The 25,749-nt window shown below is 39.1% G+C and overlaps 1 protein-coding gene across 5 annotated transcripts in view; it reads right to left on the reverse strand.

Annotated features, from left to right (window-relative positions):
- NOL4 (nucleolar protein 4) overlaps positions 1–25,749 on the reverse strand; it is a 191,146-nt gene that overhangs the window by 116,685 nt on the left and 48,712 nt on the right. For all 5 annotated transcript variants that reach the window (XM_027883155.1, XM_027883154.1, XM_027883156.1 and 2 more), the window contains one exon: positions 24,082–24,214. In XM_027883155.1, the coding sequence (XP_027738956.1) occupies positions 24,082–24,214 (133 nt within the window). The remainder of the gene's footprint in view (positions 1–24,081; positions 24,215–25,749) is intronic.

Below are 25,749 nucleotides of genomic sequence, written 5' to 3' on the forward strand. Positions count from 1 at the left end.
AATTTCCATCCTTTACTGGATGCAGGGGGAAACATAACGTCAAAGGAAGAGGAAAAGACTGAGGTATTAATATCTTCTTTTCCTCAATCTTTACTAGTAAGACCAGTTGTCCTCAGGAAAAGCCCAAGCTGGAAGGCAGGAATGGTAGCAGAGTGAAGCCCCCATAATCCAAGGGGAAATGCTGCACTTAGACACACACCAATCTATGGGACCAGATAGAATTCATGCAAGGGTACTGAGGGAGCTGGTGGAAGTGCTCAGCAAGATGCTTTCCATCATCATTACTCATGGTTAACTGGGGAGGTTCCAGGTGACTGGGGATGAGCCAATATGACACCCATCCACAAGAAGGGCCAGAAAGAGGATATGGGGTAGTACAGGCCTGTCTGACCTCAGAAACAGAGAAAATCATGGAGCAGATTGTCTTCGGTACCATCATGCAGCACATACAGAACAACCAGGGGATCAGGCCAAGCCAGCATGGATTTAGGAAAGAAGGAAGGATCTGGACAGGTTGGATCAATTAAACAAGGCCGATGGTATGAGGTTCAAAAATGTGAAGCCATTTATCTATGCTGTTCATTAGCATCCATTCACCACCTCATATCTCAGCTCTTGAATGAAGAATTATCTGTTTTCATCCAGTGTTGAGAAGCTTGGTTGAAAAAAAGCCACAGAAAATTGCTGTTGTTGTTACTGTTGCTAGTTATTAGTGTTAATATTATTACTGCAATCATCTCTCTCTCAATAGTCCGCTGAAATTGTTCTGGGTCCACAAACAGACTTTGTGATGCCTGTAACTTCTGTACAACCCTGAATTGTTCCTAAAGTGCTGGACAACAGGCAAATATAGTGTGACTGTCTGGCTTTTCTCTTGAATGTCCCATACTTGAGAGGAATGAACGCTTGAAAATTATTAGTGTGAGGGACAGAAAAGATATAAGCTATATCATGAGCATGGGCTATTATGTTTTTCATATTTAAGTAAAAGCAGATGTAAGCTATGAGAGGCTAATCGGGCATTACTTACAGAGTTTCAATGTAGCAAAACTAATGGAAACATTTTTCTTTTTAGTTCTAAAATATAGTGTTTAAATGGAATTATATGGCAGAAGGGACGTAGCCAGCATGGCATTTTCTCCAGATGTTTGAACTCCAAGTTATCCTTTCCCCAGAAGTGGTGATTCACCCCTTCAGAGCTTTATTTCCTGTACCTATGTCAGCAGTATGTGAACACCTTTACACCTTCTTTTTTGTTTCTGCAAGTAGTAGGTTTGAGGGGAAAAGGACTATTTGGACTAGGAAAAGGCATTTATTTTCCCTTTTCCCTTGCATAGAATGTGGCAAATTTCCATTCTATGCCTTCTTTTCTCTGCATGGAGGGGAGTAGAAGTCAAATATCAGTTTATTAGCACTCACTATGCTCACTACTGTCTCAGGCTGGGATCTCTGCCAGCATTACGATTAAATGAGAAGAACACTGTTCACCGCAAGAAACCCAACGCTTTCTCAGGCTTGCAGATATAGATTCATAGAATCGTTTAGATTGGAACAGACCTTTCAGATCATCAATTCTAACCATTAACCCAGCTCTGCCAAGTACCCCGTTAAACCACGTCCTTAAGTGCCACACCCACACATATTTTAAATACCTCCAGGGGTGGTGACTCAACCATTTCCCTGGGCAGCCTGTTCTGATGCTTTAAAACATTTTCACTGAAGAAACTGTTCCTTACAACCAATCTGTAACTCCCTTGGTGCAACTTAAGGCCATTTCCTCTTGTCCTGTCACTTGTTACCTTGGAGAAGAGATAGACCCCCACCTCACTGCTTTCAGGTAGCCCCAGAAAGGGCAGAGTAGCTCCACCCCCTGTTCTCCCAGGAGAATCCTTGTTGGGATGATGGTTCCAGGCTCACGCATAGAGATAATTCCCAACACACCACCCTGACTGAATTTGCTCCTTTGCACAAAGGACCTGAGTGATTCTCCAACTGTTAATGAAGAAAGCAAAGTTATTCTTAAAATAACGGATTTCACTAGTCTTTTTTAAGGAAAGCATTGCTCTCTTTATGTGGCATTTCCCCTTTAAACTGAAGGGGAAAAATGAAATATTTCCATAAAGGGCAATAAGTGAGAACTATCTTGGGCACGACTTACATACCCAGTGGCCATTTACACACAGCTTTACCACAATGCTTAGTTGATGATTTACTTGTTCTGCTATCACACTAACAATTTCCTTTCTTATGAAAGAGGTGTACTCATACCAAGCACTCTGACTAGCACGAGGCAGGTCTGGATACCTTCGTAAATATTAAGGTTGACAGATGTGGCCATCAGCTTTTTGCCCATTATAATAAATAGTCTGAAAATAAGGCAGTCTTTATAGATTTTCCTTTTCTTTAGCTGCCACCCATTAGCTACTGATTTCACACACAACTCACCGCACTGTCACAGCCCTCATCCTTCAGAGAGCGAAGAAAACTATGCACAAGGTAAGAGCTAGTGCTAGGCTAAGACCTGGGTGAGTACAACAGTCACAATACAGTTAGAACACAGACAATATTTCACTACAAGACCCAATACAGTACACAATATGCAATCAATATTGCCAGTAATTTATCCCGGTTCAACAAAGCACCTAATTCAGTTAAGTACACATCAGGAAAGCTTTGCAAGTGTGATGAACTAGGCCTTGTTTTTATCCTTAGCACAGCAGCTGCATTCAGCGATACTGCTTGTGACATCACCTTCTTTCAAAAAGAAAATCAAAAATAGCACCAAGTAGAAAGCACTGTCAGATGAAATGAGTCTGACACTTTTTATGAGACTTACAGGCTACTGTTCCTTGACTAGTTAGGCCACAAAAACAAGGCATTTTGCTGAGTAGGAACAGATAAAGTCATGTTTAACTCTTCCCATCAGCCAGGTATCTGTATCTTTTCATGTCCAGCTTGAATCCCTACAAACTCTAGGTAAGGAATCTGTGAATCACAGGAAACTGTGATTTACCCATTTTGTTTGGTTGTTTTGTTTTGTTTGTTTTGACCAAGAAGCAGAATTTGTCACCTGACAGAGAAGTCACTGGGAAAAAGTCATTAATGTAATGTCGTCCCTTTTGTCCCAGTGAATACATTCCTGTTCTTGTGATTAATAACCAGGCCTACAGGAAATACAGTAATCTAATTCCCACTTGTTAGAAATTTACAAGGCATCATAAGGTCATTTAAAAGAGAGTTTGAAGATTGGTTTATTTTTTGAGAAATAAAAACAATCCTCAAAGGCATATGGAATTCAATAATGCCATAAGAAGCCATTAATTGTAGAACAATTTAATCAAAAATTTGTTTGCTTCAAGGTTAAACACCAAGAAATATATTTTATCCAGTGAATTACATTATAATATACTTACTTGGTGACTTTAGTTGGCAATCTTTTAAGTCACTTTTCAGTTCATAATTTTACATTGCAACTCTTCCCTACTTCAGTTAAATATGACTTAATTAAAACCAACACTAAGAGGTTAAAAATTAGGATAATTAAAGTTATACACTTCACAAAGTAAACAATATTTAATAAGAAGCATTTTCTTTTGGATGAAACTTTTTTAATACTTGCAGAATAATTGATGTTGGCAGAATTTTGATATCAGTAGACCTCTAGTGGCTATTATAGTAATTGATGATTACATTACTTTTTCAAAAAACAAATATACTTTTCAGAAAACAAAACAGGAAAAAATCCACAGAAGCAAAACTGCAGGAAAATGTTATTAGTTATTAACCCACAATAAAAGCCCTATTTCACAACTATTATCCAACAAATATATAGAGGCCTGGTTCTCATTGGTTTTAATAAAATTACACAGCTTTGCAAATTTAGTCATCAAAACCCAAATCTGAATCAGCAGTGGATGTTTTAAAATCTTCTGAGATTAACCCATAAATATTTGCCAAACACTCTGAGGGAGCTATTTACAGGTCAAGTCATAAAAGGGACAGGAAAGCACTTCTTTTCCCAGCAAGGGCAGGTGCTCTCACCCTGCCCATCCACCATCTCTCCTCACCCTGCTGCCTGCAGGGAAAGACCTCAGACCTGAAAGTCAGAAACAGTCTGCAGAGGGCTTGGGACAGTCCCCAGTCTGGACTGGGAGCTGTGTGACAGGAGAACATTGTCACATGGTATAGCTAGCCATGACTCTAAGATAGTCATACATAGAGTCAGCCACTCTCAGTATTTGATAAATCCATTTTAATGATTTTTCATTCTTTTTGGCTAAACTGTCACATTTCAGTGCCTATCAGCAAGTATAAAATAGATAGGATCTCCTGTAGTGATTTAGTAAAGGAACCAGCAAAGGATAAGCCTTGATGACCTTTGAAAAATCAGCCTACATTAGCTTGATGCAATCTCCAAGACAGGGATTTGATGCCTAAATAAGGGACATTCAACCCTAAAGTTGAAGCATTTGCTCATTTAATTTGCTTACTTAACGTTTTTGTCATGACATTACCTTTCCCACATGATCTGAAATGCAGTTAAGGAGTCTGGGTATACATTTACCATTTTTATCTTTCACACACTTCTCAATATGAAAGGATCAGACATTCCACAAAATACAGAAAGGCAAAGAGGAAAATCTATACAAATGTATCTGAATATTAGCCATCTTATCCTTGCCCATGTGACTAGTTAAAAGGCTTTTGTGATATTTAGGACTAACAAACACTTAATGGCTTCTACAGACAGTATTAACTATCTTTTTCTCTAAGGGAATTCAAAGGGAATCAAAGGGGTTTATCTCCTAAGGAGATACACTTAGACTCATACAGTATTAGTAAGAAAGCAGTATGAAAATCAAATTCTCATTTCATGAAGACCTCCCTCTTGCCCATTTAAGAGGCTGCACTTTGGTTAGTTTGTGCACACTATTTCTTTCAGACATACTTTAGATTCAGAGTAGCTATCTTCCTCACATACTTCTGCATCTTCACAGAACTACTAAATTAAAAGAACTCTGCTCAAAGTCAAAATTCTTCAACAGATTTTTGTGTGACCTCCTTCATATGATGGTGGCAAAAAAAGATAAATCATATGTACAATCAGAAAAGTCAATTCTTATTTAAAAACAATCATGAAATCTACTATGCATGAAATCTACTGCCTTTTGATGGACCTTTGTGCCAAGGTGACTTTCACAACTTAAAATGGCCACAAAAATGTAACTGCACCACCTGTGTAGGTTTAGAAATTAAACAGTATACAGAAAATATCATCTATTTGTAACCAATGGTGCAGGAGTTTAAAAAAAGAATTGAAGGTCTACATTATTAAAGGCAGATCATTTGAATGAAAGAGACTCTGTGAAAATGATTCCAAAGAGATATGAGCACACACAAGGAAATGCAGTGATGTAAAATGTGCAAAAATCTCTCCCCTTGAGGAATATCTTCCAGCGCACACTCATTGAAGATATTCTTGATTGATTATCACAGGCTGAGCAATTCAAAAAGAACAAGTTTAGAACATTTTGCAGCTAAGCATTCATACTTTTAAAAAGTTCAGCAGATGATCTCTTGGCAGTCTATGTCCAATAGCTGTCTATTCAGATAGACGGCTGTTCATTATCAAATCAACTCTTTTCCTAAGTTTGTTGCCAAACTTGTTAATGACAAGTTTAGATGAGCAACCTGGATAACACTGGAAGCAATATTACTCTGCAGAAACTTTCTGTGCTGTATGCCAGCAGAGATAACCTGCCTTTGCAAGGTTGGTAGAGCAATGAAATATGACACGTTTTGGATTTTTAATACTAAAAGAGCATGGGTGATTTTGTTAATTTATTTACGATGATTCTTTGCATTGCTGAGCACACAGGTACAAATTGGAAACTGAAAAGTAAGTTAGGAGAGACTACGGTAGCTGCTCCTGTTTAGTCTAGAGTAGAGAAGACTGAGAAGAGATCTCATCAATAGGCACAAATATCTCAAATATCTCAAAGGCGAGTGCCAAAAGGATGGTGCCAGACTCCTTTCAGTGGCGCCCAGAGACAGGACAAGGACAGTAACGGCCATAAACTAAACCACAAGGAATTCCACCTCAACATGAGGAAGAATTTTTTCACAGCACTGGAACAGGCTGCCCAGGAAGGTTATGGAGTCTCCCCTTCTGGAGAAATTCAAAACCCACTTGGACATGTTCCTTTGTGACCTTCTCTAGATGACTCTGCCTTGGCAGGGGGGTTGGACTAAATGATCTTTAAGTATCCTGTGATTCTGTGATTCCCAGTACACTTCTCAGGATACCATGGAAGTGTACTGATTATTATTATTTAATCTCTATTAAAACATTATGTTCCTTTCTCCTCCAAACCTAGGAAGTATATTGTGCATAAATGAGAGGTGCTTACTGCCCAGAGGATTCTTGACACATCCTGCCAAGACAAACGTTCATTCAATCAGCTAAAATTCCTCTTCCTTACCCTGCTTCTTCACAGCTTTCTCAGAAGCTGGGGAGAGACAGCCTTCCTGGACAAGCTTCAGCTCTTCCTGTACGTTCCTGGTTACAGTCTCTTTGGAAACAGAGCAGTGAGAACTTGCACAATAGGGAATAGCTTCATTTAACTGTGCAACTAAGTACACAAGTGACTCCACCTCAGTATGAAGTCAACATGAAGTGGCAAATTCAATGCAAAGGGATTAAGTTTGAGCCCCCTTCCATATGTGTTTGAATTAGTCCTGAACTGGAACAAGAAGGGTCAGAGTGTAAGCAGCTCCCATCTGAGAACTAATAATGAAAAGTTGTGTGTTTGAGGCATTTTCTGCTCTCAGCTGATCCTGAGGGGACTCCAGCCCAAGGCAGACCCTGCAGCAGAATGAAGATCTGGAGTCAGAGTAACCGGTGAAACTATCCACTACTTGGTCTGCTACCAAAATCCTTCGCATGTTGCAGGGTTCATCGGTACTTTTCGACTCAAACTAATTTAGGCTAAAGATACAGATGTGCAATCCATGAGGCCCCAACACCAGCTAATAAAGACCATGACCCTGGGTTCAAGCTTAAATATCACATACATGTATTTTTTTTTTAAACAAGTGCTTTAAAGGGTTTGTTGATGGCCGTGTTTAAAGCAAAGAACAAAGGAACTCACGGGCTTTTTATGGATTTGCCAATACTTGCTTGCACCGGATTTATATAAGGAGAAACCCAAAAGCAAGGCCTCAGCCCTACCTTGAAAACATTAGCATTTCACAGCTTCCCTACAGCTTTTTATGTAACTATGTCATGCAGTCAATGAGCTCTTACCAGAGAGAAAGCTTCTAGTCTAGCCATCCTGCACAAATGTGTCACCAAAAGTGCCTGTCACACTTCAGACTGAGCTGAGCTGTATCAGGCAGAAAAAAAAGGCTCCTACTTCAGCTACCTTTGGCCAGTCCATATGTTCTACTCATTCTTATATTTGGCATGTTTAGAGAATCTAATTTAGAGTAGTAAAGACTATCTCACAAGGTGTAGGTGGATCTTAAAATATCCTCCAGATTTCTGGCTTAGTGTAAAAGCTGTTCCTCTTTAATATCAAAGGAGTGGATTTATTGAAAGAAAAAAATATGTATATAGTCAGTGCTGAATCAGTGTGAACATCCAAGGAAAAATACAAATACAGTTTTCAGTGCTTAGGGCCGAAAACATCCTTTCCTTTCAAAAACTGGTCACATTTCAGTAAAATGTATTTCAGATTTAAGGTGGATTGTTTTTTTTTTTCCCACTAATTCTACAGCTCCTTCCCATTAGAGTTTGTAGTTGCCAAAAATCCGCCATCATCTCTGTTCACTCTCATTAAAGGAATATGAAATTAACATCCTCTTTTTTCTTTACTCATTCACCAATGTTTCTGGACATATTACTTACCATAGTTATCCATAAATTCCAGCATCACAAAATTGGAAACTCAATTTATTAAACCACATTGTTTTGACTATTTTGTTTTCTTTATTTCACAGTCTGCAAGGTATGTTCTGGCCTTCAGTCATATTGCTGACAACTGCTGATATCTCCAGCTTCTAAATAATATATATATTGCTGTGACAAAAGGCAACAGACATTCTTCTTTTGTCCAAGTCCCTTCTTCTGACAGAAGACCCATCTTCTGTCCTTGTCTCATTTCCCCAGCTCCACTAGCCTTCTGATTTAACTAGGGAGATGGGAGAGTAACCTTTCTGAGCTGTACTACCTCTGCTAATCTCTCTAAACCTTCTGGATTAATAATGCTCTGAGTCACTGGAAAAGGCTGTCACTCTTGTTGTATGGATGAGTACATTTAACAAAGATGGTATTACTCCTCCAAATGCTCCCAATTAAAAATGCTTCCTTTAGTACTACTACTTCGAACAATAAAACTACTGAATTAGACCTTCAGTAAAAAGTGCACAGGCAGACACTCTCAGATTGCTTTGAAAAGATACTCCACATGCAGAGGGTGGGTGGAAGAGGTGACAGCGTCTCTTTCGGAATGCAGACAACATAATAAGGCACGTCATTTATGTCGTGTTACTGACTTTCTGGTATTCTAAAACAGATCTTGTTGTACTGAAATCACACAGGTGTTTACCACCAACATCTGTGTGGTTTCTTTACTGCTTGAAGGTGAAAATAGATAGCAGGTGGACATCAGCAGGTTTGCTTTATTACTACTGCACTTTGGACTGATAAATTGTGCCTAATAATTAATAAAGTTAAGATCACATTTTTCATGCTTACAGGGATGCACTGACAACTATCAACTATCACAGAAAGCAATACTGCAGACAGAAAATAATAGTTCTTTTTCAAAAAGGTCAGAACCTCATTTGCTATAAACCAGTGTAGGCCCACTGAGAATGTGATCACCAAAGACATCCAAACTTACCTGCGCTGATGTTTTCCTTTCACACACTGGAAAGTTATACCCTTCTAAACAGCCTCTCTGGGGAGCGACTAGAAGAGAACTAGCAAACCTTCACCAAGAGCAGTGGTTTCAAAGAGTGGCAGAAGAGTGCTCTCTCTCCTGGTACTTCTCTGCAGGAGTCAGAGGTCTAACTACCACTTATGCTTCTGCCAAGCCCATCATTACTGACTTTCTTCCTGTCTGTCAGACAACTCTTCAGAAAAGTGTTTTTCCTTGCTGCTATAACTGATTTTCTCATCTCATACTCAGAATCCAAGCCAAAACCAGCTTGAAGAAAACTTACCTTTCCATTTGCTCTACACCAGTCCATTGTCATGAATGTACATGCCTTTCAAACACCAGCACCCCTTCCTTTACTACCACTCTCCTCTCCCATGACATAGTTTCAGCTGGCAAATTATCAAAATGAAGTCTTGATGAGAAGTATTTCAGACTTCCTTAGACTGAGAACCAAGGATTATGATGAAAACTGTTTCTCTATTGCCAAAACCCACACATTAGAGAAAAAAAATCCCTCAGCATTCTTCCTCAATAACTACATGAACTTGTGAAAAAAACTGTTCCTTATCATCTGACACCAATGCAGAAAGCTTTTTACTCCACAATTCATTTCTTTCTCAAGCTGTCTTGATGTTTAAGTGATACAGGAAAAAAAGGCTTTTAACAAAAGAGGTAGACAAATGAAAGGTGGTAGGAGGAAGGAAGCACCTCCTGATCATCTCCCAGTAATAAGAACATCCAGCTTTAAATTATACAACCCACTCTTCAATTTTAGGGCCTTTCAAGATGCTATCTTATCGGCTGCCCAAACAGGCATGGCAGCAAAAAAATCTTCCACCTACAATGATCCAGAAATCTCCTTTCTTTTTTGTCAGAAGGCTTATAAGCTGCACTGTATTAGTTCTCACCTTGATTGGGGCAATCACAGAAATAAAGGGTGGTTTGGGTTGGAAGGGATCTCAAAGGTCAATCTATTTTCAACCCCCTGCACGGGCAGGGACACCTTCCACCAAACCAAGTTACTCAAAGGGTGTATTGTTCAGAAAGTTCTTTTCTTCCATTTTAGGAAACAATCTCCTGAAGGTTCTTCTTTAAGTGGTTTCATTCTTAAATACAATGATTGGCTGTGTCCACAGAGGTACAGTCAATGGCTCAGTGTCACAGTGGGCATTGAGCAACAAGTGGTAACAAGTGGAATCGCTCAAGGGTCCATACTGGGACCCTTGGATATCTTGGATATCTTGGATATCTTCATCAACAACATAGTCAAAGTTTGCTGACACCAAACTCAGTATGGAAGTGGACACTCCAGAAGGGAGAGCCATGATGCAGGAAGTCCTGGATAGGTTGGAATAGTGGGCTAACAAGAACCCTATGAAGTTGAACAGGGACAAGTGTAACATCTTGCACCTGGGAAAATATAATCCAGGAGTACAGCACAGTCTGGGATATAACCAGCTGGAGATCAGCTCTGTAGAACCTGGGGGTCCTGGTGGACAACAAGTTCAATATGAGTGAGCAGTGTGCTGCTACAGCACAGAAAAACAACAAGATGCTGGGTTGCATCAACAAGAGCATCACCAGCAGAGATATTCTCTACTCAGTGCCTGTCAGGCCACACGTGGAATACTGTGTGGACTTTTGGTCCTCACTATAGAAAAAAGAAGTGGACAGGCTGAGGAAGGTACAGAGAAGAGCCACAAAGATGATCAAATGACTGGGAAACCTGCTGGGTGAGGAAGGGTTAGAGGAACTGAATTTGTTCAGCTTTGAGAAAAGGAGGCTTAGGGGAGACTTTGTTGCCATGTTCCAGTATTTAAAGGGTGGCTACAAAGAAGATGAAGACTCTCTTTTTTCTGAAGAGTCACATGGAAAAGATGAGAGAAAATGGGTACAAGTTACTTCTGAGGAGATTCTTACTAGATACAAGAGAAAAAATTTTTACAGCTATGACAATCAGCTATTGAAATAACTAAGACCAGTTGAACAGGGTGCTGAGCCATGTTGTCTAGACTACACTTTTGCCAGGAAAGGTTGGACCAGATGGTCCTTGAGGTCCCCTTCCAACGTGGTATTCAATGATTTTATGATTCTATAAACTCTTCTGTTTTGCCTCAGAGATTCAAAGTGTATACTGCTCTGGTTGAATTTAGCCTTCACAAAATTGCCTCTTTAGAAATTCAGGTATTTCTGAGCTCTCTGATATCATCTCTAATTAGAGTAAAGTAAAATGTATCATCTGCCTAATAACAGATTCCCATGCCATAAAGGTCTACCTCTCGAGTGATCAGTTCACTTTATGTAGAAATAGACTTCTATATAAAGATACATATATATATGATAAGAGAAAAATAGATTTATAAATATGTTTATAAAACCTACAAATAGAAAAATGTATTCATAGGAACAGATACATCTCTGTAAACTTGAATTAGATTTGTGCTTGTTCCATATTGTGTAACAAAATATAAAACAGGGCCAACATACAACTCAATGCTAACCTTATTTTTAATAAATGCTGCTGAAAAAATAACCTCAGTAAGTTCAATCTCAGTTACTCCCTAAGCAGCCTTCATAATCCTATACTCTGAATTTTTCCTCAGAACTGATTTCCCTTCACATCTGTGTGTACAGACAGGGAGAAACAAACAGAAAGGTATCCACCACATACTCATCATCCACCACATACTCTTATAGAAAAGCAGAATAAATAAAATTTTCCTGCCTTGAAGGGTGCTGAAGGGGGACAGTTTTCACTCTGAGCAGGAACAATGGAGGAGTCAGAAGAATGGTTTTCTCCTCATTTTTTCATTCAGGTTTGAAGTGTAGCCAATTGCAGTATTCCCAAGAGAAGAGTTAGTCAGACAACATGGGTGACTAGATTTCTTCCTGACCTACAAGACAGGAATATCTCTAAAGAAACTCTTTATCATCTGCTCTCTCCCTCATACATGTGGACTTGATGATCAGTAAGGCTTGGAGTCTTTCTGACCAGTCTGCTTATGCCCAAGCATCGGCAAGGTCACAGGTAACCCAGGGTCCTACAACCTACTTTAGCTAAAAAGCAAAGGGCTACTGTTCTATTAAAGCAAGCTCATTTGGTGGGCCACATGCCTGATTTGGGACATCCCTGTTGCCCAGGACTCCAGGAAAAAGCATGAAGCTGAGTCAGGGGAGGTTTAGGTTAGATATCAGGAAAGGGGTTTTCAGCCGGAGAGTGGTTGAGCACTGGAACCCAGAGAAGTTGTTACAGCATCGAGATCTTCAGAGTTTTAAAAGTATTTGCACAATGCTCTCAGGTACATGGTGTGTTTCCTGAGGTGTCCTGTGCAAGGCCAGGAGTTGGACTCCATGATCCTGATGGGTCCCTTCCAAACCAGCATATTCTATGATTCTACGAACTGGACAACTCAAAACCAGGCATTACACTGGAAGGGTGTTCAAGAAACAGAAAGGACAAATAGGCCACCACTACCCACGCAAGTAAATTACCCATGCAGTATAAGTTCTTCTTAAAAGAATCTGTTCTGCTTGGCCATGGCAGTGTGGGAGTTGCCTGCAAAAGGCTAGAAGGCTGGGAGTGTACGCAGTTTACAAGGTGGTAAAGAATTATTTCTCAGAAAAGTAGTAGTTTTACCACATTTACCCTTTCCTTTGAAAAGCTGCATTTAAGTAAGCGTCCATTGAAATCAATGCTTTACAACACCATCAGAGATAATTAGGTACAAGAATCACCATGGAACACACTTTCTGAAATTACGGTGAAAAGCTTGGCCAGACTGTCATTTCACTTTTCGAAATCTACTTGTGTCACATGCCTTTTAATGCTGTCATCACCATTTCCTCATCTCTTTGAGCAAGCAATCATTTTAAGCCCCTTTTTTTCTCTCCTTAAGGAGCGAAGGGAAGTACACAACTGAGTAACTGATTCAGAGAAGAGAAAAATATTTGTCCTTGCTAACAGGCTTTACAGCATCTATGCCTTTAATTAAAATAGGGCATATTTACAGAAGATACAATAATATGTGCAACTGCAAGTCTATGACCACAGATGTACAGAAACAACCAGTCAGTATAAGCCTGCTCCAGGAATGTAAAATGAACAGTTCCTAGAGAGCACACATAATTGCGGAAACGTAGCAGAAAGAGGAGATGAAGAAACAGCAACAGACAGAGCTTGGCTAGCTCACTGAATTAAAGCTTATCATCTCTGCATAAATTGCCCTGATGGTTTAATCAGAGTCCGTAGCAATTTCAGCACCCACATTAACTACTTTAGGATTCACTCAACTACACAGAACCTATTATGAAAACATGAAGGATGAAAGCTTGTCTCCACTGGACTCCACAGAAATTCTTATGATTGATTTCAGTGAGGTTTTCTTTGCATTCGTGTATTTTGGACATAATCATGCTGTATAAAATTTCTAAAAACCAAGTCACCAAAAGTCAAAGCTCTTTCAAAATTTTTATACAAACGCAATGCTTGTACAGTTACCTCAGAGGGATATCTTCTAAAAGGTACCAATTGCTTTTAAATAGTCCTAGAAGAGGCATGCAGACCTGTAAACTATACAAAGAATATTTATAGATTCTTTATACACATGCAAGGAGCTCTTTTAAAAACCAGTTTGAAAGCACTGGTAGCTTCCATTTACTTTCCAGCTCTCCAGACCACCCTGCTGCTCTCACTATTTGTACCACCTCCTTTTGAAGAGGACCTATTTCCTCTCTTCCAAGTAATTCACATTAGGAGTTCCACATCTTGTAGTTCTGTCTCTTCATTCTCTCTTTGACAGGTTGCAGCATCAGCTCCCTTCAGAATAACCATCCAAGAAACACTTAAATAGTGTGACATAGCAAACACACTGCATGTCTTTGCCAATTAAGTCGTTAAAATTTTAGTACATTTCATGTTTTGGTTCTTCCTGGAACAGTAACTTTGTGTAACTGAAATGTCATCTCTCTATTTTGTTTTTGCAGAGGAAAAATATAAGCATTCCCTGTCTGTATCTCCTAATTTCTTTTCCCATCAAACCAGTAATACTTATTATCACACTTAAGATTAGAGTAGCCTGTTAATATAATGGTTTTATCACAGTTTCTCAAAGCACAGAATCAAATTTTCTAAGCAATTATTGCCCCAAAGTATCTATTACTGTTGCCTTATTTAAAAGCTGCTAGTGAACCACTTGCTTTTTTTCTGGTTTATGATCTTATTTAAATCTACTTGCTAATATCTATGCTTATGTGAAATTCAAATTTCAGAGTACAAAAATCTAAGCATAGAGGTTTGAACTCCACATTCCAGTCAGAAGGAATTAAACTAATTTTACAAAAGTTTAACAGCAGGGACCCTGGACAGTTATCAACAAGGATGACTCTGCCTCCTGCTTAGGGAACTACTCTACACAATAAAGCACATGGGATATCAGGACAGAGAGAATTTCAGTAGAAGTAGTCACTAGTTCTCTTGCAAATGCATCAAACTGACTCCTTGATTCATGTCACAAGAAAAGAAGGTTGTGTAAACTCTGAAAGTAAACTGAAGCACTGAGGAAGGACTTTACACACAAAGATTCAACTATTCCCATAGGCAGAAATTTCTGCAGTAGAGACTTTCTATCAGAGCAATCTTTCTCCTGGAAAGCCACATTCCAGCTGCAAGACTAGGGCCCTAATGAGTTGTTATCTGATGCAAATGGAGAAAAGCTTCTCGGAGTTGACTTAAGGCATCAATTTCCCTTGATTTCCAGGCACCTAAGTCTGAAAATTGTATATTACATAAATTAGAATTCTTCCTTTATGAAAGCTGTTACCTGAATTTATTCTACTGGTAATGCCAACCCTTGCAATTGAGGTTCTGAATTGGTTTCTCAGCATTGCACATAGTACAGCCAGCAAAGCCAATTAAATAGTGGGCTCCTCCACATCTTTTCCTAGAGTGGGTCTGAGTAGCTACTGAAGTCTGTCGGTCTCTCAGTCTGGAAGGGTGCTCCTTCAGCAATCAGAAGCGGTCAGCATCCACCTGGCAGTGGAGAAACTGCCTGAGCCTTACACGTCTCTCAGCAGGCTGTTAACTGGTCACCAAGTGCGAAATAAACTTGTAGTACGGGTCAAGCTGTATTCTAATCTGTGTCGATGCTAAATTTAATTGTTCTTGTATCTATCTGTCTCCAGTTAACCTGCAAACCAGCACTTCTATCTTTCTCACAATAACCAGGCTATCAGTGTTCACGAATACTTGGAGGACACCACTGGAGTTCAGCCTATCTTGAAATTTTCAGGATTAGTGTATCATTTCTTCCTTCTCGTTATTAAGAAGTGCCAGAGATGGCACATTCCTCTGCCTCCAAATAACAAATATGGTTACTATTTAGCAACATTAAACCAATCATTTGAAAACACTACTTCAAAAATCTCAGGAAATAGATATATAACACCACTTTCTATGTCTTTTAACATTAAAAATCATTGTACTGCTGAAAAAGTACTACTCTCTTCTGGTAATCAAACTATTTGCATTTGGCTTTAAAAGTACTACTAATTTTAGACATTCAGAATTGCAAATATTTTATCAAACAAGAAATGCTTCAAAGAAATTTCCATTAAAAATATCTTTCACAAGACAGTCCAGTGTCTCCAGGGAATTTCCTCTTCGGAAAAAAAAAAATTAATAGCTTCCTTAATTAAAATATAACACAGTGAATAATCAATGCCTAAATTTAATTTTCCTTAAGCACATTTTTTTACATTCCTTTTACTGAAATAACAATGCTATATTATATTATTCTATAACAAACACAATAGGAAAAAAAGAAAAAGGAGAGTCAATGCCTAGCAAGCATTTTAACAGTAGTTATGAAAAAAACCTCCACCTATTCTGCTATACTGTAAGGAAGCAGACAAATTAAATCAAACAATCTGTGCACATAGCCCCTGCTAAGGTAAATCGGTACATATGAAAGGATAAACTGGAAAAAGTGCCTGCACTGGAAAGCAAAACTATATCCCTGCAGCAGAATGTCCCTCCTTTATTTTGATGTTACATAGAAATGGGAGGGAAAAGCCTGAGATATGCTAAGATAAGGGAAAAGAACACATCAATCAAAACTAACCAATGCTTTCAGAAATCTTGCTAAGTTTAGTTACAAGGACTTGCTCACGAAAATCAAAAGCAAACTGGCTCCCTTCAGAACCTGCATAAAGAAGCAACAGCTTGTTTGGTTAGCATTATTGCCAAAGTGAGATACCTATTGTTAGAGGAACACCAGCACAATTCACAGACGCAAAAGAAAACAGGTCTGCAGCCAGCTTTTTGCACAGGCATAGGCTTCACTTACCACTAGACTGCTGATGTAAAAATGAGTGGCTGTGAACAGAGGGAATGGTGTGCAAGCATTTTAGCCTTACTCGTGAAAAGATAATTCTAATTTCTCAGCTATTATTGGCTGCAAGGATTCCCTGATGTAATTACTGAGTAATAGCTGAGAACTTGATTGTAACCAACAGTTAGTAGTTTGTTGCTAACAAGGCAAACATGACAAACAATTTTGAGGCAATTATTGTCATTACAAGCCACACTCAATTGTTCAAGGCAAGCATAATAGACAGTGACAGTTGTGCAGCTGGGAGGATGGTGCAGGAAACAAGATTGTTCTCTGGTTGTAACAAACCACTCAGACTCTAAGAGAGACTCTGCTCAATGCATAATTCATGTTTAATAACATTTTAGTCTCCAAAGCAAATTACAGTATAGATAAGAAACAAACAGAGACATGTCAAAAAAAGAACACAAGTTACTATAAGATGGAAGAAGACACACAGAAGTAACATGGAGCAATGAGGAGACATTCAACACATCCAACTCACAAGATGCTTGCAATTAGCAAATGAAGATGCAGTAACTCTACATATTAAAAGAGTCAGCTGTGAAAGTAATTAATTTGCTATGCTTCAGTGAGATGGGTGCTCATGCCCAAATCCTGGTTTGGGACACTTGTATGATTAAGTAGGTCCAGTAGGAAGGAAGGAAGGAGTGCTCTCCATTGAGAAACACTGAGGATTAATTCTTAACAATTTTGAGTTGCGTAGAGAGTCAAAGGGAGATTTTCATCTCTCGTACAATAGAAGTGCTTCATATATCAGCTCAGTATTCTGATGACAAAGCAAATAGCAGCTGCCTCGTCAGCAGCCAGTCCATTAAAATACTTGATTTGCTGAAAATTCTACCCAGCTCTCCTTAACGATGTTAAGGGCTGAAAGTTTCTAATGCAGCTTCAGGGACATTTCAAGCTCTTGCCCAGGCTCAATACAATTCATTGTGAATGACATTGTAGCACTGTTCAAGTGTCATTACAGTGTCACTCATAGCGCCTTTTGCACTGAAAAGGTATCATTTCTAAAGAAGCCATTAAAGCACGACTGAAACTAGATTTCCACAAGTCTCTGGCTTTCTTGTTTTGTTTCACCATTTTCCTCCTTTCTTAAATTATAGAATCATAAAATGGTTTGGGTAGAAGGGACCTTCAAGATCATATAGTTCCAACCACCCTGCCATGGGCAGGGACACCTTTCACTAGAATGAATTGGTTTTTGCAAATAATAACATATCAAACCAAATCTGATGAGCTAAATCACCACCCCAGGTGTAGCTCCACTGAAGTAAAATAGCACTAGGTGCCAGGTTCTCAGGTACTCTTTGACTCTGCTCAGGTGAAGACAATACCAATTTTCTCAGAAAGAGCAACTAACTCCCTGTCTAAAGAAACCTCTGTGATTTTGACATCTGTAAGATAACATGTAGGCTTACTCAGAAATATATGTGTGACTGTGCTGTCTTGTGCTTTATTCAGTAACAAAGCTTGTGCTTGCAAAAGGTGACAGATCGACAGCTGCAGAGGCAGGAGACCTTTGCTTATCCTCAGAGCAGATTGCCAAGCAGATGAAGAAGAGACCTTCCTCATTCTCTCTTGCCAGCTTGTCTCAGCCCTGGTCTTTGGGATGCAGTTGTTGCCCACATTTAGCTTCTACTGCCTATGTTCTATTTCCCAGAATAGGAGAAAGATAAAACCTGGTCATACAGGTGGGCTTTTCTCTTCAGGGAAATTAGAGTGAGATCACAAAAGACTATGCATAAGATGCTGTAATCCTAGTATTGCCTGGATGTTACTGTATAGAAGCATAGAATCATTAAGGTTGGCAAAAACATCGAAGATCATTGAATCTGTACTCCTTTTCCACTGCCATGAGATAGGCAGGTGTCTTAGATCTCTTTCAGAAAACTAATATTTATTGTTTCACTCTTAGTCATATGAAGTGAGATTATTGCCCAAAATGTTGTACATTTCAGTGGGTTGAGCAAGACTGGAGGGTTGGAATATAGCACAAAATTCAGTCGTGTCTCTTGGTCCTCAATTGTAATTTTGAATGATCTGCCATTCTACCAAAATTTTTTTAAAAAGGTAATTATTGGTTTTCTATCCTCTTTATAAGCTAACATCCTTAATCAGCCCAAACACTCAAACCCTCACTACTAAGCAAAAATTACCTTTTTGTTTGGAGTAAAATGATATTAAATTTGTATGTCCAATGACTTCTATAATATATAAGCATAATAAGCAACTCTACTAGCATGAAAACTTTGTTGGTATGGATCTAGAGATTGCAAATAAAGCCAGTCAAATCCCCCAAATGAAAAGGCTTTCTAAAAGTATATGCAGTTGCATGTAGGAAAACTGACAGGCTGTTTTTTATTTTAATGTTAATATTTTATTATTTTAATATTTAATATTTTAATAAGGCTATATGACTTTGTGTGGTAATTTCACTCTATCTCATATACCACAGAAATGTCAGGTGCTTTGTTTTGAAGACTAAAGAAGTAAAGGTTTTAAGTAAAAGACACCTAAACTCTGCAAACAGTTCAGCTAAACTTTAGTGGGGCTTTACTGAAGTCAAGTGGACTTTGACCTCATATAAAACAAGCATATTCCTAAAACCTTTCAGTGCTTGAACAGAAATTAAAAGCACAATATCTAATGATGTAAATTGCATTTTTAAATTAATGTAAAATAACATTTCCACTGAAAAGTATTAATTACCAACAAAAAGGTTGCCATGGATTTAGTGCTAGGAATCCTCTGCTCTCTTGTTACCTTTTGTACCACTCACTTTACTCAAGATCAAGAGCAGGGCCAATACGTAGGCAACAACAGAGGCAATTTACTCCACTATGCTCCTTCACCAATCTGTCTTCACTTTGACCTGCAGTTTGTATTTGAACTCAAATATCTTGCACTTAAATTGCTTTGAGAAAAAGAAAAGTCAGTGTTTTAAGAAAGGTAGTTCAGATTACAGTGGAATAAAGACAAAAGCAGAACCAAGTATGACAGTACAACCAGTTCAGAATGGGAAGATGGATTAAATACTTGGCTGGACTTAGTCCAGAGAGGTAAACCAACAACAAGTCTGCACCCTTGCACAGACACTCAGTTTTGACAACTTAATCAGCTAATGTTACTTGTTTCAGATGAAGCTGTTGTGTAAAGATTATAGCTTCAATGCAGAAAACAGGTGTTAAGATGACTGACTCCAGTACTTGTATCTGTCACAAACACCAAATGCGTGAAACGAATAGTTAATGGAAACAGCCAGGTTTCCTACAGCTATATTGTATAAAAGCTGGCAATTTGAACATGCTGGGGAAAGAGAACTGACATGATCCAAGTGACCACAAACTACTCGAAGGCATAATCCTCCATTTCATGACATTATTAGTGCTCAATCTCCTATAAATTGAAAAAAAACACAACCAGGAAAAGCTTATTAGTAATCTCCACACCTAAAGGGATAGCATAACCCCTGCTAAAGGTTGAATCCTGACATATTTTGTCACAGCTAGCTGCTATAAGCACAGTCTTCATACAGTGCCTGTGAAACAGAGTTCTGTATAAATATGTAACTATATTTCTCTAAAAGCTAGATTGAAGAGAACATAGTTCCTCCACCTAAATCCAGACAAAGCACTGATATGTTTTGGTGTACCTTAGTATAATGAGAAATACTGAAAAGAAATTAATCCTGCTTCTTTCACTTAGTTCTAGTCAATTAGTCTCATCCCTGATTTTTACTCGATAGGTCACATAGTGAAAACAAAACAAAACAAAACAAAACAAAAAAAGCAATGTAAAATTTCTACTTAGCTCTTCTCACCTCTAGAGTTGTGCAAGTTCTTAATTTCCTCTAATCAGAGTACCCCTCTACACATCTCTCATGTCTTGGCAACTAATGAACCACTACTGCGTGGAAGCAAACACACACAGCTGTTCTGCAAAGGGTTCCAGCTAACACACAAGGGCAGCAAGAGTCGCAGGGCAGAAGCTCTTGCTGCTCTTCTGACAGATCTATCTAGAGGCCAGTTTTCACTAAAAAAAAATCATTTTTTTACAGATTGAACCACTAACTTAAAAAAAAAACCAAAAACAACAAAAAACAAACAAACAAACAAAACAAACAAACAAAAAACCCAAGCTCCTTTATTTCCACTTTATTTCCAACTCAGTTTGCAAACCTTGCCTGCTGTCTTTGGTCTGAGATTAGGACAGCTTAGGACACTGAACTGTGGCATGTCTGGGAAAGCAAGAAAATAGGGGCAAGCAGGGAAAGAGGGTGCAAGTTTGCAATTTGCAGCTCTGTTATCCAGCTGCCTGCTACAGAAAACACCTCTGAGGCACTGCTAAGCAGAGAGCTGTAGCCCATTACTAGCTGGGTAATGGACTGATTATAAATTAGAGATGCTTTCCTTTTCTAACTCCCCAGGGAAGAGCAGCAGCCCTTTTCCAAATCCTTCCCCATCCTTACAGCAGCCCTTCAGGTGATCAGGATGCTATTTTCAGCCATTCTTCAGCAGATGTGACTCAAGGCCCTGTTATTTAAAAGTGTACAAAGGCTAATTTAAAGTGGAAACTGTCCTTAGCAGTATTGTGGCAACTTCAGTACAAAGGATTCAACGCATCAACTCTCCCTACTTTTCATTCTTCCTCAATTCCCTGTTCCCTTTCAACCTAATATTCATACAAGGAATATTATGACCCCTCAGTCCATTTGCAGAGCCCAGGACTTTTGTGCAGTACCAGCACCCACCTACTGTGAGCAAATATGCATCTTCCGCCTCTGTGCCTTCCTCCTCAGCATTCTTCTTACCTACCATGGCATTTCTGGGTGAAGATGTCTATTGCTTTCAGCTGATACTGTAAGTTGCTCTCGTACTTCCCTTTATTCTATTTAAGTTTAAGCAACCTAACCATGAGAAAGCAGGCACAGTATTAGACTGGAAGACTTTCAGAAACCTCAGGTCAAATGACCTCACTAATGGAGTCCCAAAGACAAATGCCTGTCTGAAAAGGATGCAGGCATACCCTCAAGGGACAAGGGTACGAAAGCATCTTATTCCTTTTACGTAGACAGTGTCAGCATTCTGATGCTCTGGTAAACTGAATCAGAAGAGGAGCCTCCATTTGTCCCTCAGTGGTGTGGCCCAGCTCACTATTATGTTCCCCTAGGGTACACAGACTCTGTTCATATTCTAGTACCAAGAACAGTTGAAATCCCAGGGAAAAAAACAATGGGCATCCCAAAATATTCTCATTCTATCTCACGTTAAAAGCCAGGTAAGTAAAGCAAAAAAAACACATCACCTTTAGGTACACTGGACCCGCGACTAATCTGCCCCAGGCAGCAGCTTTCCTGATGATTCCCATTAGCAAATCATTTTCCCAAGGAGGGCATGCTTGGGGCAGCAGCAGACCTGTGCTGTCCCATTCTGCCACAGACACCATGTCCAACTGTGTATGCACAGACAACCTTACACAACAGTAAGTTTTCACCTGCCAGAATGCAGCAAACACATTTCAGATGAGCCAAATGCCAAGTGTCTTTACCTGTAGACTGAATGTGATGGCTGACATAAACTTTTATGGACATACAGAATGCTTGAGGGAAGGGAGCAAGAATCACTTTAGACACACAGATTCCTGCTTTGGTGATGATTTTTGCTGATGTGTGCTATAATTAGGTATTAAATGTGTAAGATTTTACAGTGCAGCCTGTGACAGCAAAAGGAATTGTATGGCTAAGTTCAAGTTCCTTTTTATCTTCCCACCTTCCTGTTTCCACTTCCATCCCTCCATTCCTCATACTCATCTTTTTCTTCCAATCTTCTTTTTTCCTGCCCTCTCCTATCATTCTTCTCCCCTCCTCCCTTCTCTAATGTCTTTCTGTTCCTCCTTCAGCCTTTTCTCCCACATGCGAAACAACAGTGTTGCTCTAACTAGCTACACTTAGTTTTGCTACCTAACAGCTAGCAAAGGAAAACCATGAAGCCAGAAGGGAACTGCTATTTCAAATCTCTCTATCAGCAGATGCTTTAGCCAGAAGATGCAGCAAAAAATAGGATTGCTTTAGGAAGGTATGCAAGTACTGTCTGGGAGGAAGAGAAGGAAAGCTGAGAGATTTAAGGTCATTTTGTAAGATCACACTACCTGCAATTCAAAGACCACAGTGCATTTATTTCCCACACATTTCAAATAGCGAGTGACAGGTTTGTGCCATTTTATCATTCATACTTATGTTCTAACATGATTAGATGTGGCACTTGAATCTGGTTGCAGCAGGTATTAAGACATGTATGACAGGCATTTCTTCACAGGTTACTGTACTGAACTACAGTTTTTATTTCAGACATACACATGCACACGATTACTATTAGGAAACACTATGTATGTGAAACATTGAGTATAGAATCTCTGCAGCACAGTATTCCACTGAAAGCCAGATACATAAAAATGTCACCTTTCTAAGTATCCCTGAAACCTCTAACTTAGCAATATTATTATATTAGTCCTGTGAAAAGTCAAACTTCAATAGGAAAGTGAACTCCCTTTCCATACATCACGTGCATCAGAACTGCTCCTTTAGTGAACATACATTGACAGAAATTAGGCTAAAAGTTGCACAAATTTTGTGGTAGCTTGAGGACACACAGACAAAAGGCAGCTGTGGTTAGAATCTGGCCTATCAAATTGTCATAGACATCCTACTCCTTTATTTGTCCAGAGAGCAACCCAACAAAAGGTCCTACCGATGACCAGATCCTATCAGCCACTATGCACCACACTCATTCTCTCCTAAATATTTCACCAGCTAGCAATTCACCATGATGCATAAAGAGCAAAGAACCCAGGTTAACTGTCAGATCCCATACATTCAGTGTTCCAGAGAAATATAAGAAGTACTTCTAAATTGGCACACATGATCAGGAGATTACCAAGTAACAAGTACAGGATGTCAACATGTTGTTTCTAACACCAGTAGAATAGGGCTGCGCTTCGAGTGTTATGGATTCACGTTCCACTCATGAGCCCATGACTACAGACTGCCACAGTCTATGGTAGACAGGTTACTTGTAAACTCCATAACTAACGAAAAAGTTCATTAAAAACCAGGCTAATCTGACTTGTTCTATAACAAAGGCTGAAATCAAAGACTACATAGCTATGCAACTCCTATGCAAAGTAAAACTTTGATCTCTGACCAAGAAACTAGTTTTGTGTTGTAACCAAGGAATAATTAACATTCAAATTTACAATGGTGCTCGCTCTTTTTTCTCTTACCTCTGTTTCATTATTGGAATTTGTCATTTTCATCCTTTCTTCTGAATATCACAGCCCAGTTCCTATCTCTCAAATATTATTTTCTGTCACGCTACTCTCCCTTCTTTTCAACCAGTAAAAACAACTTTCTCAGCTGTTTGGATTGCCTCAGAAAGGTTTGAGTTTCAATTCCTTTTATGCCCGTGTATGGTCACACTACATATATATATATATATAAACAGAAAATAATAGTACTAAATATATAATGGTTGAAGCACTCACCTGTTGCCTAAGCAACAAATAAATTAGCCTGCAAAAAAACCCCAACTTCATCCTCTTCATGCTGAGATATAGGGAACATATATTTCAAATTACCTAATGAAACACACTATGAAGAAAAGGACACAGCAGGTACTAAATAAAAGCACAGAGTGGGAAAAAAGACAAGGCAATGCTGCATTTTCCGTATGAAATGAGAGCCTTACCATCTTGCTGGCCCTGGAGGTTCTGAGGACTTTGCATTCTCTCCTCCAGATTTGAGCTGAGGTCAGAGTTCACAGCTGACATCCTAGTTGAGTCACTCATATCAAACTCATCACTTTCTATAGAGCTTTCATCCTGCAAATGGAAAGATCCAGAGACATGTCAGAAAACACTGTTCACATTATATGTGCAGTTCACTCTCCTTCCATTTGTTTCCCTCACACCTGGTGTGTAGTGTAATCACACTAAATCTTTGTGTATATAAGCAAACAAGCAGAGCACATAAAGAGCAAGGAAAACACTGCATTTATGTGATATGATATTCTGACAAATGCGGTTTGTTCAACTACAAGGATACTCCATTGCCACACTCTCCTAACTGTTTTCACAGTATTTTTCAAAAAAATACTGGTAACTAGAGAGCCTGTAAGTCCTTTTTATTCAAATTAGTTTGAGGACATCTCTCTATATTCCCTGTCTGAATCCTCTGCTCTTCCAAGTGAGCTCTGTAATGCTGTCAATGACCACTGTCTTGGTATTGGCTGGGATACAGTTAATTTTCTTCTTAGTAGCTGGTATATTGCTGTGTTTTGGATTAAATGTGAGAATAATATTGATAACACACTGGTGATTTAGTAGTTGCTAAGCAGTTCTTACCCTAATCCAAGGACTTTTCAGTGTCTCGGGCTCTGCCAGCAAGCAGGTCCACAAGAAGTCGTGAGGGAGCATGGCCACAACAGCTGACCCAAACTGGTGAAAGGGATAGTCCATACCACAGAACATCATATCCAATGTATAAACTGGGAGGAGTTGGTCAGAGGGGGCCAATTGCTGCTGTGAGGCTGGCTGGACGTCATTCAGTGGTGGTGAGTAATTCCATTCAGCACCATGTGTGTTTCTTGGGGTTTATTCCTCCCTCTCTCTCTCCTTTTCATTACAATTAGTAGTAGCAGTAGTAGTAATAGCAGTAGTAGTAGTATATTTTACTTTGTTTAAATTATTCAACTGTTCTTATCTCAACCCATGGGTTTTTACTTCTTTCTGATTTTTCTCACCCATCCCATCAGAGCAGGGAGGGGAGTGAGTGAGCAGCTGTGTGGTACTTAGTTGCCAGCTGGGGTTAAACCATAACAACTACTCACATTAAGACATTTCCAAATGACAACTTGACCTAGTAAAAATCTAAGATCAAACTCCCTTGACATGATGTCACCCTTACACTTTTATTCTGTTTTAAGAAGCATCTATGAAAATTATACAGCTTACAAAAGTTCTGAGCATGGTCAAATGACAGTCAGTGGCAAACCAAAGTAATATAATCACATGAGAATCACTGCGAATTTATTTTACATCATACGTCTTTAATATGATTTATCCATCAAGTCTAATTATTTATGTCCTTAGCATCTAACTAGGGATGATAACAGAGGGCAGAAAGTCAAAATCCTGATCATTGTCCTCATTTATAAAAGCAAAACAGTTTTGGATCTAGTCCAGAAAATGTTCAAACACTTGTTTGACTTCACTTGCTTCAGTCTCAATGAAGTTCATGTGTCCACTCATGGACTAAAAATTAAGCATCCACAAGTCTTGCTCTGTAAACCTCCAAGGCAATGTACAAACCTAAGGCAATATATTTTCAGTAACAACTTTGCTTAGATGGTTACTCC

The sequence above is a fragment of the Empidonax traillii genome, unplaced genomic scaffold, assembly GCF_003031625.1.
Source record: "Empidonax traillii isolate 1590-97213 ecotype Southwest subspecies unplaced genomic scaffold, ASM303162v1 scaffold119:size1479319, whole genome shotgun sequence".
Taxonomy (NCBI): Eukaryota; Metazoa; Chordata; class Aves; order Passeriformes; family Tyrannidae; genus Empidonax; species Empidonax traillii.